Source organism: Propithecus coquereli, unplaced genomic scaffold (genome assembly GCF_000956105.1).
Source record: "Propithecus coquereli isolate 6110/MARCELLA unplaced genomic scaffold, Pcoq_1.0 Scaffold79, whole genome shotgun sequence".
NCBI classification, from domain to species: Eukaryota; Metazoa; Chordata; class Mammalia; order Primates; family Indriidae; genus Propithecus; species Propithecus coquereli.
This window is the reverse complement of record NW_012154062.1, coordinates 8,317,583-8,335,952: the sequence shown is the minus strand read 5'-3', so window position 1 is coordinate 8,335,952 and position 18,370 is coordinate 8,317,583. Positions and strand designations below refer to the sequence as shown.

The 18,370-nt window shown below is 54.5% G+C and overlaps 1 protein-coding gene across 1 annotated transcript in view; it reads right to left on the bottom strand.

Moving 5' to 3' along the window:
- Positions 1–3,238: 3,238 nt before the first annotated feature.
- SCARA3 (scavenger receptor class A, member 3) overlaps positions 3,239–18,370 on the bottom strand; it is a 29,340-nt gene continuing 14,208 nt past the window's right edge. Inside the window, exons 2-6 of the mRNA XM_012662981.1 lie at positions 16,854–16,952; positions 15,526–15,645; positions 11,752–11,850; positions 9,771–10,814; positions 3,239–5,090 (exon numbers count right to left, since the gene is read on the bottom strand). Of these exons, the coding sequence (XP_012518435.1) occupies positions 4,639–5,090; positions 9,771–10,814; positions 11,752–11,850; positions 15,526–15,645; positions 16,854–16,952 (1,814 nt within the window). The 3' untranslated portion in view covers positions 3,239–4,638. The remainder of the gene's footprint in view (positions 5,091–9,770; positions 10,815–11,751; positions 11,851–15,525; positions 15,646–16,853; positions 16,953–18,370) is intronic.

Genomic DNA, 18,370 nt, shown 5'->3' with positions numbered 1-18,370 from the left:
TTACTGCTTTTCTGTTTACTTATTCTATCAATTATTGGCAGAGGGATGTTGTTTTTTGGCTTTGTCCAGCCGGTCAGACCTCCAAAATCTCCCACCACTGGACACCTTTAGCATCTCCAGTCAGCGCACAGATCCCCCCCGCTGCACATTCAAGCCGACAACTCAGCGGCAAGTCTGTGCAGATAGCTGAGCTCCTCTGCACAGCTCCCTCCTGCCCAGTCCCCTGTCCAGTATCCAATTCCAGTTGCCTTGGCAGCCCCAAACTCCAATCTCTGTTTCTTCCACCCATGGGACCGCTGTTCCCTGTTTGGGTTCCGCTTCTCTGTACGGTAGTGTGGAAAGTGGCCCGGGCAGGAAGCCAGCGTGAATCTGGAACTATCCTTTTCTGTATGTTTGTGGCAGCCTCTTGCAGCTCAGTATCTGTTGAATGAATGAACAGATTCAGCGGGATCGCACACTGCCTAGTAAGGTCTCCGATGTTTCTGTGTCTGGAGGAAGGGAGGCCCGTGATGCTGAAATCATGACAATGATGGATGATGGGGACAAGCGAGTTCCAAGTTGCAAACTTAGGCAACAGGTTTGTCTGGGATATTTAGAGGGTCTGGGAGTTTTGAAGGGGAAGGAACTATCAGATTACAAATCTGGGTAAAATCATCAGAAGGAGATGATGCTGTTTCTTCCTTTTCTTTAAAAGGGGGAGCTCTGTTTTATCACAGGGGGGAATGTTGGAAGCAACAGAGTTGGCTTCGTGCAGTGGTGTTCAAATATTTTGCTCATGTCCCCCGTTAGTAAAACAATTTTTGCTCATCCTCCTAGTGTATGTAAATTGATTTATTTATAAATTATTTTCATTGACTAGTACTGGCTAATGTCCCAAGGCATAATTTCCACTTGGGGCGACATTTACCATTAAGGGTAGTAAATAGAGATTCATTTGCAAATCATATTCTTGGTCACCCCAGACTTTTTGGTTGATTTCATGTCAGATCCGATTATGTGAACAAAATGCAACCTAGAACAGATGAAACACGATAAGAAAAAATTCTAATATTTAATAGTTTGCTCCTCACCCCAGAGGTCTTTGTTGGGCCCCCATGGCCTGGCTAAGGGTTAGTACCTGGCTTCCGGTGAGAAGCTTCCAGCTGTCCCAGCGAGAAGCACTCTATTGTTGTTGACTCCCGCACTGCTCTTACTGGCGGTACTTAGAGACAGGGCAGCTGGAACGGGGAACCCAGCAGCCCTTGATTTGAGGCCTTGTCACAGCTTTGCCAGTGGCTTGCTCTGGGACCTTGAGCAAGTCCATTTCTGTGCACCTCAGCTTCCTCATCTAATTTCCAATCCCACCATTCAGCTCAGTCTAGCAGCTTCCATAAATCCCAGGTTCAAATCCACTGAAATCTACGTGGTCTTGAGCAAATTCATTAGCTTTCCTGAGCTTTGTTTTCTGACCTATAAAATGCAAATGCACTTTGCCTGTATGTGTAAATAAAAAAAAAATATATTTTTCTTTCTTTATCTCCTACATCTGTGGTTCTCACATTTTATATGTGGCGTCAGAATCCCTGGGGAACTTGGGTAAGTGCACATTCCTTCCCTCCCCCAGCCCTCCCACCTCTGTGACTATGAATCAGGGGTTCTGGGGTGCAGGCCTGTAATCTGCATTTTTATGGGCTCCTGCATGCTTGTTCCCGTAGTAGGTGGTCCCTGGCAAGAAGCACTGGGCCAGCCTTTGCTCACCTCCTGCCACATCAAGCACAGAGCCTTGAACTTGGAAGTGTTTAAAAGAAAACAAAAGGACAGGATGGGTGAAGGCAGGGACAGTGAATGACCTGTGCTCCTGCAGGTTGAGGCTTGCCAGCCCAGCCCTGCTGGAAAGTTCAGTGTGGTCAAACCATGTTTTTCAGCTCCCTGATCTCCCCTGTGGCTCTGTTTTGACAGATGTATCCGGGGCTGGTGCAGCAGAAGTTGCCAGCTTGGCCCTGGCCAAGGCACAGGAGCTGAGGAAGGGCAGGAGCTTTGCCCGGCCCCCTGTCCTGCCCCAGCTGGAGACTTGGCGAGGTTGCTGGGGTAGAGTGAATGGGCCAGCCTGGGGTGCCCAGGGTTTTTAGAGGTGCTCGAAGGACGTGGGCCAGGCCTACAGAATCCAGGAAGTCCCTTGTTCTCCTTAGAAGGAGGCCCAGGAGCAACTTCAGGGCTTTGCAAATCTGGTGGGGATTAAAACCACCCAATGGCAAGGGCCATGCTTCTAATCCAGTGACTGAAGTTCCATGGGCTATCACCACTCACTGTGGGTTCAGACTTCATTGCCTTGGCCCTGGCAAGTTCCAGAAAAGCAACCGAGCAGGCCAGGAGAAAGAGCACTTGGTTAGAACTGCAGGACCGAGGAATGCAGCGTGCCAGGCCCGCCACAGATTCACCGCCAGCTTTGCCCGTAGTCAGTCTTGCTCCTGTGTCTCTAAGTTTTCCCTCCTTCTCCCTTCATGGTCACAGCTCACTGGACTAGGCTAGACCCCTGCCCCGAGGGGTCACGATCAGATTGCTCTCCTAGGAAATGGGATTGGTGGGCTAGGTCTAGTTATGACAAGTAGCGGCTCCGCTTGGCCCCACCCCCATTCTGCCACCCCTTTGCTCACGCCCTTGACCGAGCACTCCTCCCCTCCCCCTCAAAAACGCAGAACACGGCCCTAGGGCTTGCACTAGGCCGTGTTTTACGGCAAACGAGGTTGCTGTGCCTTGAATGTCCTCCTGGAGCAGGCCCTGGCTAACTCGCAGGGGACCCAGCCGTCCTCCACCTCTTGCGGATCCCACTGGGCCAGGCCCCCTGGGGCAGGTGTGGCCTGGTCTCTGCCTCCTCTTCTGCTGTCTCCTTGTCTCAGAGACAAAGGTGGGAGGCAGGAGGTACCACGCAAGTGTCCAGGCCTGCCCTATTTTCCAATCTTGTTTTAGCTAATGAGCCCGAGGGCCACGCTGCCAGGCCCATGGAGCTCAGTTTCCTGCGTGGCTCCACTCGCTATCTAGGAGTGGTTCCTGCAGACACTCTTTGTCCCTGGCCCCACAGGCCACTGTGAGCTCCTGGCAGAGCTCAGTGTTTCTGCAATGAGAGGCCAGGGTGTTAGACCCGACTCTACAGTGGGACTGAATTTCTAGGGGACCTTTGTCACGGGTTTCCCTTCAGAGGCCAACGTGAAGCAGGACCCAGGTTAAACAGAAAGGACTAGAAGACACTCTGTCCTGGAAACAGATCTTTACTGAGTCAGCAATACTATGTTGCATGATATCGTATGTGGACGGGAGTTACACGGCCGTGGGGCGAGCGGGCAGTGCAAACCAGTTGCACATCCAGGACAGTAAGGAAGGGGACAGAAAGGCTTTGAGCGGGGAAGGGCTGGTCTCTGAGTCCGTGGAGGGGAGGAGACAGCGCCAGGCCCCCACCCAAGGCTGGTCTGAATCTAAAGGCAGGCGGGTTACAGCGAGTGTAGCCAGTGGGAGACCTCCAGCCTGCAGGGTGACTTCCCAGCGCCCCTTTCTGCCCATGTGCATAGGAAGTTGGCCAGGCCAAGGGGTGACGGCAGCAGGGGCCTCTCGTGGGCGTCCAGGCCCCTCCCACTCCGAGTCCAGCCGGCTGCTCATGCAGAGACAGTTTGGGCCATTCTGGGTCCTGGTGGACGAGGTCAGCATGCTGCCGTGGGCAGGGAGAGTCGTCCTGTTCCCAGGGGTCAGCCCTCCTGTGGCCTGGTCTTCCTCGGCCACCCCAGAGAAGCCCCCTTGGGGAACGGGGCAGGCCAGGCGGGGGTAGGGCAGCAAGGGAGGCAGCTGTGCAGAGAGAACCTTCTTGCCCGCCTCTGCCTCCGCCTTTAGCTCCTGGGGCTCCCTGCATGCTGGGGACCATGCAGGCAGGATGTTCCAAGGCCTGCAGCGTCTCCCCGTGCTGATAAAACTCCTGCTTGGATTCCGTCCAGACCATTCCTGAGGGGCAGAGGCGAGGATGAAAAGAGGAATTTTCTGGACACGTGAAAAGAACATGTTGCACTTCTCAGGCACACAGTGTGCAGGGCCTGAGAATGCTGGCCCTGGTGGCCCCACTGGCCTGTGGGAGGCGGGGGCAGCTCCCCGAGGACTCTGTCTCCACGGTTATGGGGAGGGTCGTGAGGTTGCCAGATCCACCTTGTCTCTGGAGTTTTGACCATGACACCCTGCAAAGGTCTCCTTGGGCCTTTTCAACCACGGGGAGCCCCAGGACACTGCTGGCCGGCGTGGGTGTGACAACGCTGGAAGACCAGAGTTGGTCACTTTCAGAGACAGACCCAAGACATTCCTCCCGAGGTAGCCACCTCCCCAGCAGGCTCAGTCACAGGAGAGGGGGCCCTTCTCCTCCTGCTCAGCCAGGGGAGCCCAGTCAGCCCCCAGCCAGCAAGGCAGTGTGCGTGTGCGTGTGTGTGTGCGCGTGTGTGTGGAGGGGGCTGCTTTCCTATGGTACAGTCACTAAGGGGGAGCCCACAGCTGCAGGGTCAGCCCTGGGGGCCCCTCCTGAGAATCGAAGGATCACAACTGTCTGTAGGAGAGGCTTTCTGCAGGGCTCCAGCTGCCCTGGGCCCCCTTTGGCATTCTGTGTGGCAGTGTCTGGGCCGGGGACCCTCCTCAGTAGGAGCTCTGGCTTCCTGGTGGGCCTGGGGGTCCAGGGAGGCCAGGGGGCCCCTGGATCCCTGGTTCACCCTTAGGGCCGATGGCCCCCCGCTGGCCTGGAGACCCTGTCTTCCCTGCGATCCCTGGTTTTCCCTGAGGCCCCTCTGGCCCTGGAGACCCGGGGGGCCCCTCTGGCCCTGGGGGCCCCACATCCCCTTTGGGGCCTGGCTGTCCCCTTGGCCCTCCATTTCCAAAGCTGCCCTTTAAGCCTTTGAGGCCTGGGAACCCCCGAGGGCCAACCGGCCCCCTTTCTCCCACAGGTCCGGCCTCTCCGGGATGCCCCTGAGGGCCCTGGGGTCCCGGGGGACCCAAGCTGCCCAGGTCTCCTTTGGGTCCTCGGCTGCCAGCAGGCCCTTTCACGCCCACATCTCCTTTGACTCCTCTTGGTCCTGGAGGGCCGGGGGCACCTGGGATTGGAGAGAAGAGGGGAGAGGTCAGTCTGGGAGGGGCTGGCCGCCCAAGGCTCGTGCACGGACAGAGGGCCAGACGGAAGACAAGCCCAGGTCCACGCCTCTGGGCTCGGGGAGTGTAGGCAACTGCCGCGTTTCCTGAGCCTGCCTCACTGTTTGGGGATAAGAGCAGCAGATTCTGTGCGACAACATGTGTCCGTGTCCAGCATGAGGCCTGTGCCTGGCAGATCTGCATTATTTGGACTTTGAGAGTTGTCCATAGCTGCAGACATGCACTCAAGTTGGGGACCCAGAGAGCTGGATCCTTCCAGGAAAAGGCCAAGGTTGTCCAGAATTGTCTGTCCTGCCCTCGAGGCCGGCCTCCTACACCTCCTCGTGGCCTTTGACCACTGTACTCGCCCGCAGCCCACCCTGGTGACCTCCCGGGCATCTGGGAACAGGGGTGGAGTCAGGGGGCATGGAGGAGAAAACCAAAAGGCAAGGCACGAGAAGCAGGCAGGCACCTCCCAGTGTGAGCAGTCTGCACAGTGACAGCCCAGAGAAAGATTATCCCCCCAGGAACCCTCCCCTGACCACTCCGGCCTCTTCTCTGGGCTCTTAAGGCTATTATAATAATTTCTGAGTCTTTTAGTTGACATACAGAAAGAGAAGTCACAGCACGGTGAAAGCAAACAGTAGGTGCCTATCTAGTAGACGGGGGAGCTCCAGGAAGACGGTGAGGGCACAGAGCCGGCACGCAGCTGGGAGCTCAGCATGTGCTTGCAGAGGGTGATCACCAAGCAGTGTCACCCGCTATGGGCCCGGCTCCGGACAAGCACCTGGGGGAGATGCCGAGATGAAGATACGGCCCTTCCTCGAGGAGCCCTGCCTCGTGCCCATGCCAGGGGCCGGATGCCCTCACGTCCTCTGGCTGCGTAGGTCTGAGGGTCTCCACCTCTCAGAGTTGTGCCAACCCAGAGGACACAGCGGAAAGTGGCCGTCACTGCCCAGGTATGTCAGAACACCTCGGGACCACACAGGAAAGAGAGTTGGCCGGCCCCATGGGGACGGCAGTGGTGGAAAACAACAGCTTTAGCCATCACGGGGACAAGGCACAGGGTGGACCTGGCTTTCTAAGGTGGCCTGGGCAAGGGATGAGTAGGTGGGGCTGGCGGGAGCTGAGCGTGCCAGGGCTGGCCTGAAAGATGAATTCTAGTGCCCAGGCCAGGTCTCCCGAGAACTCTGCTGTTTAATCAGCCCCTTTGCAATCGAATCCAAGAGTTTTTGAGCTCGGTGGGACCTCGTCTAATTCTTGCATTTCACAGAGGAACCGCTAAAGCTGAAGTGATAGCCTCGCGCCTTCCTGGGTGGAAATCAGAACCCAGGTGGGCCCCTGGGGTGAGGGGCTCTGTGTGCTGGGAGCCAGGAGCCCCCTGAGGTGCTGTAATTCAGTTCTGTGACACTGGGCCCTTCATCCTGGCTGATGCAGCCTGAGCCCTCCCTGCCCTGTGCCGCCCACCCTCTGCTGTCCCGTCTGTCTCCTCCTGGAGTGTTTGTAAGTGGAACAGTGTCAACAAATACTGTCCTCTATCATGACCTAAACTGGAAAGCAGAGCCCAGACAGAGCCCCACCAGAGCCAATAAAAACCTTCCAGGCGGTTCCCGGCCATGCCCACCTCCTGCCATGGGCAGTGGCCCTGCATGGGCTCACACGGTGTGCCAGCACCAGGGCCTCAGGTTCTGTTGGTGGGTTGGCTGGGGCGAGGGGTGGCCAGCGGCAATGGCCTCGGAGAAGCCGGGAAGCGGGAGCTGCCCTCTGGTCCGCAGCAAGCGCCCGGAGCTGGGCAGGCAGAGTAACGCAGCGTAGGCCGATGCCCACGCAGAAGGCGCCTGCCCCGCTGGCAAGACCTGCTGGACCTGGCAAAGCCACAGCGTCTGTCTTCACCCTACCTCTGCTCCTGGCGCCTGGGCCAGCCGAAGTTTGGAAAAGCAGAGAATTGCACAGAGGGGGAGAGGCCCCGTGAGGCTGCGTGGCACTGCTGGGCAGGCCCCTCGCCCTGACCCGGAACTCAGAGTCCTCACAGCAGTGACAGTAGCTTTTGGTTTCCAAGGGCCCCTGCAGCTCTGGGACCTCAGCTGCATTTGTGTTTTCCAGCCGGATGTTCCCCGGGGTGCACCCAGCTCCCTGGTCCTTCGCTCTCCCCACTCTCGCCTCTGGGTGGACGAGTGCACAGTCCCCACCTCCAGCCTCCACCCGGAAAGCCTGGCAAGTCTTGTCTGGACAAAGATGCCTGCCCCGCCCCAGGCCCAGTTGAAGCCCCCTCACTTTCTCCCTGGGACCCCCAGAGTGACCTCTCTTCCCAGCCCTGAGGAGCACTGCAGCCGCTATGGGGATTTCTAAGGGTTTCCATGCCAGCAGCCGAGTAGAAAGGCAGAGATATAGGCGCCCCTTTTTCTGGGGAAGCTTTGGGCATCTTTCTCTGGGTGGGAGACCCAGCGCCCACATGTTCCTGGTGGACGCTGGTGCAGAAGCCTCGACCACGCCATCCACTTCATTGCCCAGGGGCTGCAGCCCCGAGAGAGGAGGGGGAGGATGAAGGAGAAGGGCCCCCTCCCTCTGCACGTCCACTCCCCCCTCCCAAACCCTGGCCACAGCTGCCACTGCTGACCCCCATCTCTGAGAACACAGACGGGGGCAGCATTGCTGGGGACATGTGTCCCAGGCAGCAGCCATGAGATTGGTGGATGGCGTCATCGGGCCTATCTGCAGCTCACGGGCCTCCGTGTGGGCTACTGACGGGGCCTGTGCTGCGGACAGACACGGCCCTCGCCGCCCACGTCAGAGGCCAGCTGACAGAGCCCGCACCGTGCTGGGTGTCCGGGTGGCCCCACAATAGACAGCTCTGGCCCACTCACGAACTTCTGTGGCCTGCGTTCTTGAATCTCCCACAGCGGGGGGAGAAGGGAGGGACCATGAGAGCATTTGTCAACAGTTGTCAACATTCATCCACTGAGTGTCTGCTATGTCCCTGGGAGGAGGTTGTGGCCTTACTTCACAGATGAGAATCGTGGTGCAGGCAGGGTCCCAAACCAGGCCAAGAGGCTCTGAGACCCATGCTCCTGCCCCCATGCCACTGCGTCTGCTTCTGATCACACCACGGCGGGGGCTCCTGGGCCTCTCCCGGTGTCTCATGGTCGGGGCCTCTGGTCCTGGTACCTCCTGGAGGAGGCCCCAGAGCCCTCTCTGAAGAGCACTGGGGGCCCCTGCGGAGCAGAAGGGGACTCGGGCAGACTGTCTTCCTCAGGTGAGCAGAGCCCCTGGCCCCTGTGGCCAGCCATGAGTCATGCGGTCGGCGGGAGAACTGGGCACGGCCTGGTCTGGCCAGGGAGGACGTCAACAACCGTAGTTCAGTGGTCAGCGTGGGGGGAAGGAATGTGGGTGGAGATGACCAAGGCTCTCTCCAGGACAGCGTGCCCTGACCCAGCCAGAAACATCGGCAGAAGTGAAGGGCAGAGAGGAGGGAGGGCTGGCGGCCACTCTGGGCAGAGGAGAGATGCCTCGGGCCAAGGAGGATGCTCGAGCAGCGGGGCTGGGAGAAGGCCCAGTGCACCCTGGAGTCCGGGGAACCCGTGATTACTCAGGAAGCCACAGGCTGTAATCAGGCTCTCCAGGCCCATTAGTGTCCAGCCACAGCTGACTACATGTCTGGGACCCGTGGGGTGACCTCCTCTGTTGTCTGCATTTAGGCAGGGAGGGGACGTGGGGTGGGCAGAGTACCCAGTGTCTCAGGCACCAGTACCACCCACTCATGGGCTCGGTGGTGCATGGCGGGAGAAGCCTGCACATCTCATGGCCAGAAGCCACCAGCCAGCTTATAAGGCAGAAAGAAATAAACCAGAAGGGACACCTCTTGGGGGACTGGCCATGGCAGGCATGCTGGCCTGGACATCAGGCACCCCAAGTTTAAGTCCCAGCCCTGGTATTAGCAAATTGGGTGACTGGGCCTCAGGCTCCCTCTGCTCGATGAGAATACTGGCCTGGGACTAGTTTATAAGACTAAACCTCCCCCAGAGACAAACAGAGCTGTTGGAGAAAGGACCAAAACATCTTTCTGGGCCAGATGCGGTGGTTCACACCTGTAATCCCAGCACTCTGGGAGGCCGAGTTGGGAGGATCGCTTGAGGTCAGGAGTTTGACACCAGCCTGAGCAAGAGGGAAATCCCATCTCTACTAAAAAAATAGAAGAAAAAAAATTAGCCAGGCAACTAAAAATAGAAAAAATTAGCCAGGCATGGTGGTACACACCTGTAGTCCCAGCTACTTGGGAGGCTGAGTTAGGAGGCTCACTTGAGCCCAGGAGTTTGAGGTTGCTGTGAGCTAGGCTGATGACATGACACTCTAGCCCCGGCAACAGAGTGAGAGTCTGACTCAAAAAAAAGACCAGGCGCAGTGGCTCACACTATAATCTTAACACTCTTGGAGGCTGAGGCGGGAGGATCGCTTGAGGTCAGGAGTTTGAGACAAAAAAGGTTTGCAAGGACATTTCTTAAAGCTGCCTGTTGCTCTAGGCATTTGCTAGAGGATTGCATTGGCCCACTAGCATTTGGCCTAAAACCAGGTACTTCTGTGTCTGGCAAGATCGCCAAGGCCCACCCCCCGGCAGCTCCATGGCAGCCCTACCTGGATCCGGCTCTTACCTCGGAGGATGGTGACGTTGCGGAGGATTTCTCCGTGCTGCATGTCCACGGCCTTCATCTCCTCCACGATCATGGACAGGTTCCGGACGTTGAAGTCCAGCCGGGCGCTGAGCAGGCCGAAGCGCTCCCGGAGCAGATCCGTGGTGCCCAGCATGAGGGAGACCGACTTGTTCAGGTAGTAGAGCTCCTCGGCGTGGCTGTGGAAGCCCAGCGTGCAGGAGAGCCGCACGTCGTTGAGGTACTTGAGCATGCTGTGCACGTGGTTGTCGGTGGCATTGATGTTGGTGAAGATGGTGCCAATCTCGATCTCGTGAGACGCCATGCGTCCTTCCAGCGACTCGAACCTCTCCACGGTGCGGTTCTGGGCGTAGCGGGTGTGGTACTGGAGATCGTGCATGTTCTCCTCATGGTCGTCCAGGAAGGACGAGATGTTATCCAGCTGCAGCTGCAAGCCCATGACCTGCAGCACCAGGTCGTGCATGCTCTCGGAATTCTGGCTGATGCGTTGAGACGAGGCCCCCAGGGTGGCTTGGATGTTCTTGACCACTTCCCCGGTCTTGGTGGAGGTGGCACGCAGGCTGCTGAAGAGCCGGGTGTAGTTCTGCCAGTCGGTGACAATCTTCTGCAGGGTCAAGGTCTCCTCATCCGTCTTCCGCTGGATGCCGTGGATCCACTCGGAAGTCTGCCCCACAGTGAAGTTGATCTGGTGCACCGCAGCCTTGACGTCGTAGCACTCCTGGGTGAGGTCCTTCAGAGAGAGGTCCAGGCTGGTGGTGGTGGCCTGCCAGCCTCTCACCTGGGTCAGGAAGAGGCCCAGAGACTGGTTGACCTGGTGGACGGAGAAGGAGCAGCTGCCCATCTCCTGGGAGATTTGCCTGCTGGTGGAGGAGAGCAGTTCGTGGGCCTGAGAGGTCTGGTCCAGCTGGACCTCCTGGGCTAGAAGCATCTTCTGAATTCCCTCCAGCTCCTCCTGCAGTTTTCGGATCTCTGGCCCCAGCTGCCTGGCTTCGTGGCAGAAAGAGCAGTTGTTCAGGGCTTTTGGATCTTCAGGAGAAAGAGACAACAGTTTGAGGTGTTGAAAGGTCATGGTATTAATACAATGGTTCTCCTTTAAATTAACTATTTCAGAGCATAATGAATTGGCAAGTGGCTTCCCAACCCTGCTCGCTTCCCCAAGTCCTGCTAGGAAATCCTCAGAAAAGCCTTGCTGTCTCTATGGGATCTCATTGCTAGCAAATGTCTTGACTATGATCTGAAACGGAGGATTTAGAATGTTTTTTCCATTTCATCACCAAATTCTCAAGAATATACCTTCCTAACTTTTCGGAGGCAGCCAAGAACCTCCCATTTAAACTTCATTGTAAGATTTCTCCAAATAGTTTTATATCTGTTATCGTCTCACAATAAGCTTGCAGTGCAGGGATCTTCACCCTGTAATGCATGAGGAGCGAGGCACAGAGAAGTGGATTGCCAAATAGCACTCAGCTGGTGCCAGACCAGAACATTCTATTCGCATCAGAGCAGACCCCCTCTAAACCCTTCTGTTCCTGCTCCTCTGTCCCATTCTCTCCTAGAGTGTTCCTTGGTAAAGCAGGAGATAAGAACACGACTTAAGGCAGCAATGAGGAAAGAAAGGGCTGACCCGTCAGGAGGTTTCGGAAGGGCTTGAAACTCATCATTTCAGATGCATGAAGATAATTTGGGGATGGACTATATTTAGCTTCCTTCTCTGCCTATAGACTCTGGCTAGGATCTGTGCCCCACACAGAACCCGTGGCCCCAGTCCTGGGTACGTCCCAAGGTAACATCCTCTTTGATGGAAGGTGCACCGGCTGGAGAGGGAAGCAGGGAGCCAGAGCTTCCTTCTCTCGTGTCTGAAAGGCTGGCGAAGGCCGCCCTACTCCATGGCACCAGGAGGGCACACTCGCGCCATCCTGGTTAACACTGGCCTTACGCCACAGTCACTAGCACACCCACCTACCCAGTCCCTGGAGATTCTCCTGCATCGACACAAGCTTCTTGTCATACATGGACTGGGCCAAGGAGATGTCTTCCGAGAGAGCGTCCACCTTCCTGAAAACTGTAGGGGAGAAACAGATGAGAGACTGGGGCGGGTCTTAGTTCAGAGAAACAACAGTCGTTTGCTGAGAAGGCATTTTTATCAGCCCCTCTGCAACCAAAACCATCCCCCGTCTCCTACTAGGCTTTCCAACAGTGGGAGGGGAAGGTGCTTCTTTTGGCCAGAGTTCAACACACGGCCCTTTAAAAAAATAGTAAGCCACTTCCCTCCCTAGATTTTAGAAATTTAGAAATAAGACTTGACCATAGGTTAGAATAGGTGAAAATCAGAAAAAAAATATAAAACAGAAAACAAAAATTATTCTTAATCCTACCACCCAGAAATTGCTGCCATCGGTATCTTCACTATTTCTTCTAGTCTTGTTTACAATGAGAACTATTCTTCATCTACAGCTACAGAGATATGTCCAGAAGTCCCCTTGTCCTTGAGCGGGCAGGGGATGGGGGTGGGATATGTTCCAAGACACCCAGTGGATGCCTGAAAGCGAACCCTATATATTCAAATTTGTTGGTGACTCTGGGTAAGTCCATTAACCTTTCTGGAGCTCAATTTCATCAGTCATCAAATGAAAATGTGGAGCCAGAGACGTCTAAGGCTCTTATCAGCTCCAAAATTCTATTCTCTCAAATGATTTGGAATCTCTGGGCTCCAGTGAACATTGTACATCTCAGAGCTGTCAAGAGATGTACCTAATTAGTAACAGCATCATGTTGAGAGAGCCTAGAACAATCATATGCTGTTACAAGAGACTGGCTCTTTACAGTGTACGGTAGTTATTATTCCATTTGGGCCTCCCTCCAATTGAGATAGAGAGGGAGCAACAGAGGTGTAGAGAGACTGAATGACTTGGATTTCTGTTCTAATGCTTCACTAAGTCTAATTCCAAGCCAAGAGCCAAAGGCTCACTCCATATAATTTATTCGCACTGTTCATTTCTTCACTGCGCGTTTCACGATGGGTCATTATATATTAATTTGTTTGTTTAGCCATTTTCCTTACTTTTTAGATCTTATTTTTTCTCAATCTTTCAAATTGTGTTTTATAATATGTACAATATAGTCAAGACTACGCATATATAATTTATAAATAAATAGGTATTTTTAGAGGTATGAGCCTATCAATTTTTTCTTTTCCAACATTTAATTATAAATATTTTCAAACAGAATAATCAAAAGACTTGTACAGTGAAGACCTATGTGCTTATCACCTAGATTCTATAATTAGCATTTTGCTATATTACTTTATATGCATCCATCTCTTTCATCCATCCAGCAATCCAACTAATTTTTAAAAATCAATTTACTGATGGGGTGCGCAGTCCAGAAAGTTCATGGATTACTGCGCTAGAGTGGGGGTCGGCAAATCACGGCCTGCACGTCAAATCTTGCCTGTTTCATTGGAATGGCCACGCCCATTCATTTACATACTGCCTATGGCTGCTTTGCTCTGCAGTGGCAGAGTTTGGTTGTGACAAAGGTAATACGTGACCTGCAAAGCCTAAAACATTTACTATCCAGCACTTTACATAAAAAATTTGCCAAATCCAGCTCTAGATTATAAACTCCACGAAGGCAGGGTCTGAGTTTTATCAAGCAGTATACTGCCCAGGGTCTAATATAGCTCTTGGCCCACGGTATGCATGCAAAAAATACTTGATTACACGAATACAGTGGGTTTCCAGTGTACACTAAGAAATGGATGACCGATTTTGTCCAAACCTATGGACTTGGGTCATAGTCCTGGTTGTAAAGCCTTGACCAGGACTATTCTCACACGCAGGCACACGCACGCACACACACGCGCACACGCTCACAAATCTATGGTCATTCATTCAACAAATGCTGAGCACCTACCAATCAGGCCAGGATGGTGCCAACACTGTTCTAGTGTCTCGGCGTACCCAAACTGGAGGCAGAAACATGAAAGGAAACGCCAAAAGTCTCCCATGATTTTCCAAACACACACTGCTCACCCCTAGTTCTTCTGATGCTTTGCTTATTCTCTCTGGATCTTGGGGCAAATCATGTCACCTTCCCAGATCTGCTCCCTCCTATGAGGAATGGGCCAACCCTCCATTTGAGGGCTGTTGAGAGAACTCATGGACATCACATACATGACAGCGCCTGGCACTCTGTTGTCCCCTCTGAAACGCTTTGGTGCCTACACTCCACTCTGGGCTCGAGCCTGCGGCTGTGGGAGCTTTATTAATAGCTGCGGGTCCCCGGCGTGCTGCTCACTGAGGTCCTAAAAGGGTTGACAGGAACCTTTGCAAGTTCTCCGATAGCCAGTTTGCTGCCTCTGATCTGTGGCTCGTCTCCTTCTCTGGCCTGGGACTTTGGCTACTTTCCGAAAGGCCAAACCCGGTGAGGGGATTCAGCAGAGAGAAGCGGAACTGAATAGGGTGAGGGGCTTGGGAAGTTCTGGAATCCATGGTTCTGACAGCTGGCTACACATTGAACTCAGCTGAGGATCTTTTATAACAGATTAAGGCCTGGGTCCTGCCTGGAAATTATGACTTAATTCATCTGGAGTGGGGGCTGGCACTGGGATTTTTAAATGTTCTCCAAGGGATTCTAAATAGGCCCTCATGAGTGGGGAGAACCACTCCCTCTGATGGTGCGATCTTGTTCTTAGTGTTCCCACTACCAACAGCAGGTGTGTGGCTTATGTTGGATTAATTAACGCCTCCAGATTTACTGGAAGATGACTTGTGTCTATTTAAATCACTAATATGCTGGCCTCTGCCTTCTAGCCAAGAAGGCTGGTTGCTGAACACCTCCTACCAGGGCCAGGGCCAGGTGCCCCTCTCAGAGTTGGCACCGAGAGCCAGGGCCTCCCCCCATGACTCGATTACCCTCCCTACTCCAGGCCTTGTCTCTAATATCTAGTAGATTAGCATGAACAAACCTACTGAAGCCTGGATTTTCAAAGTCCGAAGCCAAGGGTGGAATGGGATTGCAGTGAGACGCCACCACATTTGTTTCAACCAGTTTACCATAATCCGTTAGCATCCAGAAGGTGGAAGTTTCCAGAATCTGGCTGTGTGCTGTGTCACCTGCAGCTACTACAGTCATACAAACTGTAGTACGTAGGAGAAGAACCAAACCTACACTCCCTGGGCCTCGCCACCGGACTCCGACTTAGCAGGTCTGGGTGGGACCCAGGAATTTGCACGCAATAAATGATGGAGGTGACATTGATGCAGGTGGCTGTCCAACCTCACTTTGAGAAACGTTCACATGGACCATCTGAGGGGCTTAGAAGTTACTGGTCCAGTGATCCTAACCCTGGGTGTACAACAGAGTCATCTGGAGGCTGAAAGACAGTGAATTAGTTCTACTATCTGGGCTGGGGCCCAGGCATCAGTATTTTTTAAAGCTTCTGGTGACTCTAACAGGGAGCTGAAACACAGAGCCACTGATCTAGTCCTGTTGTCTCGTTTTACCAATGGGAAAACAGGGGTCCTGAGGGGGTGCCTTGCTCAAGGACCCACGGCTAAGTCGTAGCTAGTCTTTGCAGTCTGGATTGGGGATTAAGATCCCCCTGCCAGCAAGATGCCGGTTCTGGGCCCTGGGCTACAGATGTCCAGTGTCTGTCTTTGCAGGGAAGCTTTAGGTGCCTGAGCGCTGACCAGACAGTCCCCTGCAGCCCGGGGTGGGCGAGCCCTGGACTCACCCAGAGAGGCCAGCACGGCCACAGCCACCAGGAGCAGGGCCAGGAAGAGGTAAAGGATCCGCACCGACGTGTATAAGGACAGGTTCCTCTGGCAGCGGCTGCAGCGGGGCCCTGGCCGGCCTGTGGGGGACAGAAGGAGGGCAGGGGCTCAGGCCAGTGGCCCAGGCTGGAGCTGAAGGGTGGCTCCCTGTTCCTGCGCTGGCCGGTCCCATCGTGTCTCAAACCAGGCTCAGAAGGGGCGTCGTTCTCGACCCCTCATCCTCTACCTAACTCACCACCTTTCTCTAGGTGCTAGCACTTTCTGGAATAGAGATCAAGCAGGGTCTTCAAAGAACACCCCCGTCACTACTGTCCACCTCTCTGTGCCATCTCATTCATTCCACAGGGTGAGGCAGCCCCTCTTCCCCCGACACTGGTCCTACTGATGATCCATGACAGGGACAGCCAGCCTGTTGCACCGCTGGGTGACCAACGCGTCCTGCTTGCCCAGGTCCCTCTAGGTTCCAGCACGGGAACATCTCCGTTCCTGGAGTCTCCAGGCACGGGAACATCTCAGTGTGGCACAAACCAGGGTGGTTTGTGGAGACTATCTCAGTTCTTAAAACTGGAAGTCCTACACCCTGGGAAACCCCTCAGTCCTGGGCAAACCAGAGGGTTGGTCACCGGTCGCCAATCTTAGTGATAAGCAGCGGTTCTCCAGGAAACCGAACCCGGCCCACCAGCGGGGGTGCTGGTGTGGAGGAAGGAGGGTGCTGGGTGTTCCTGGGTGCTCTGGCGGGCGGCCGGTGCCCAGCGGGAACGCGGTGGCGGCCCAGCCGTGAGATTCCCGAGGCATGTGTGAGGACCAGGAGCGCTTACAAACCCTGTGTCCATCCACACTCCAGACCAAATAAATCCGGATTTCTGAGGTGGGTCCCAGGCATCCCTGGGTGATTACAACACACAGCCAAATCTATGCTGGGAGCCACGAGAGGCCCTACTCCAAATAGCAGTTCAGGTGGCCTGGGACATGATGGAGGGGACAGTTCTCGGTCAGCTAGAAGACAGGCCCCGGGGACAGGGTGTCTGGATGGGGGAAGTGGCAGGAGTCCCTGATAGGTCCCAGGAGGAGCCCCAGAGACAGATGGCACTTGGGACAAATTTTGATCCTACGCCGAATGCATAGCCCAGGGCCATGTACTCTGCCCTTTCACTCTCCAGGAAGCAGTGAGGAAAGGACAGCCAGGATTTTGAGGTCAAAGAGAGAGACACGTCTGTCACCAGCCTGGGGACAGGGACAGGAAGCTCTCAGCCCAGAGAGGGGACGGGGCAGCCCCCAGGGCCCTTACCCTCCTGGGTGCATGGGAAGGTCGGCATGTCCTCCTCTTCACCAGCCAGTTCCTCTTCCGTGACGTACAAGGCATCTCCGTCGCCGCTGGCTGACCTCACTGTGGAGGAGCCAGTGCCGTCAGAGCCCGGGCCGGGACCCCGGGCCACACCACCCTTCTCCAACTACCAGTTCCCACAGCCTGTGCCTACCCCCAACGCTGGGTCCGAGCCAGGTGACCTGGTGTAAGTTGTGAAAAGGGGGATGGACATGAGAATCAGGTGGCCAAGTACCTGGGATGTCCCACCATCTGGGTAAGGCGAGCTCCCCATCTCCCGCAAGCTGGGAAAGGCCCACAGCCCAGCTCAGCAACCTGCTCTGTCTGCACTTGCTCAAGCCCCTGCGCTGGGCTAAGAATAAGAGCTGGTGGCTGGATCTGACTCAGCGCCCTTCCATTCCCCGACACCTGGTGACCAAAGCAGGATTCCTGTTCTCCAGGGACCAGGCTGGACCTGGCCCCAGCTCATTGCCCACCAAGACTCTGCATCCAGCGCAGCTGGGGGGCCGAGGACAGGAGGAGGCCAACGGTGGGAGAGTACAGGATGGGCACAGACCTCTGCCTCACACTGTCTCACCCGGGATGCGCCACGTGTCGAAGGAACAGGTCTCTTGTCTGAAGGCTGATTCTGAGCTTGTTCTCTGGGATCTGGTCCCTAAATAAGACCTAAACGACCTGATTCGGAAGATTGCTCTAGCACCCCGGACACCTCGCACCTCTCCCTCCTTGTAAATTGTGGTCTTTTATAAACAGTGAGGAGAAAGACACCTCAACTATGGCTGAATGAGCCAAATCCCAGAGGGGGGGTTGTTTAAGAAATGACAGGTGGTCTGAATTGAGCTAACCAGGGCTTTTCTCCTGGGAAGTGGAGGACGCAGGCTGATCAGGAAACCTCAATTGCTTGGGATATGTCTGCAGAGGGGCTTTTTAAAAAAAACTATGCCTCCAAATTCAGAGGCAATAAAAGATCAAAATATTTGACTACATGACAATAAAATAAAAACACTTTTGCATGGCAAAGAAGAATCTGCTAGAAGCAAAGGTAAAAGTCAAAACCCAAATGACAAACTGAGAGGAAATATTCACAACACGTAGGACAGATAAAGACGTAATATACAAAATTTATAAAGAGCTTTTAAAAATTAAGAAAATACAGGACCAAAGAGCCTATAGAAAAATGGGCAAAAGACTTGAACAACTGATGAAAAGATATATAAAAATGACCATTAAACAAATGTCCTGGTAAGATGTTCAACTTTACTCATGAGATAAATGCAATCTAAAAGTGCACCGTAGGCTGGATGAAGTGGCTCACACCTGTAATCAATCCTAGCACTCTGGGAGGCCGAGGCGGGAGGATCGCTTGAGTCAGGAGTTCGAGACCAGCCTGAGCAAGAGTGAGACCCTGTCTCTACTAAAAATAGAAAAAATTACCTGGGTAACTAAAAACAGAAACAAAAAATTAGCTGGGCATGGTGGCA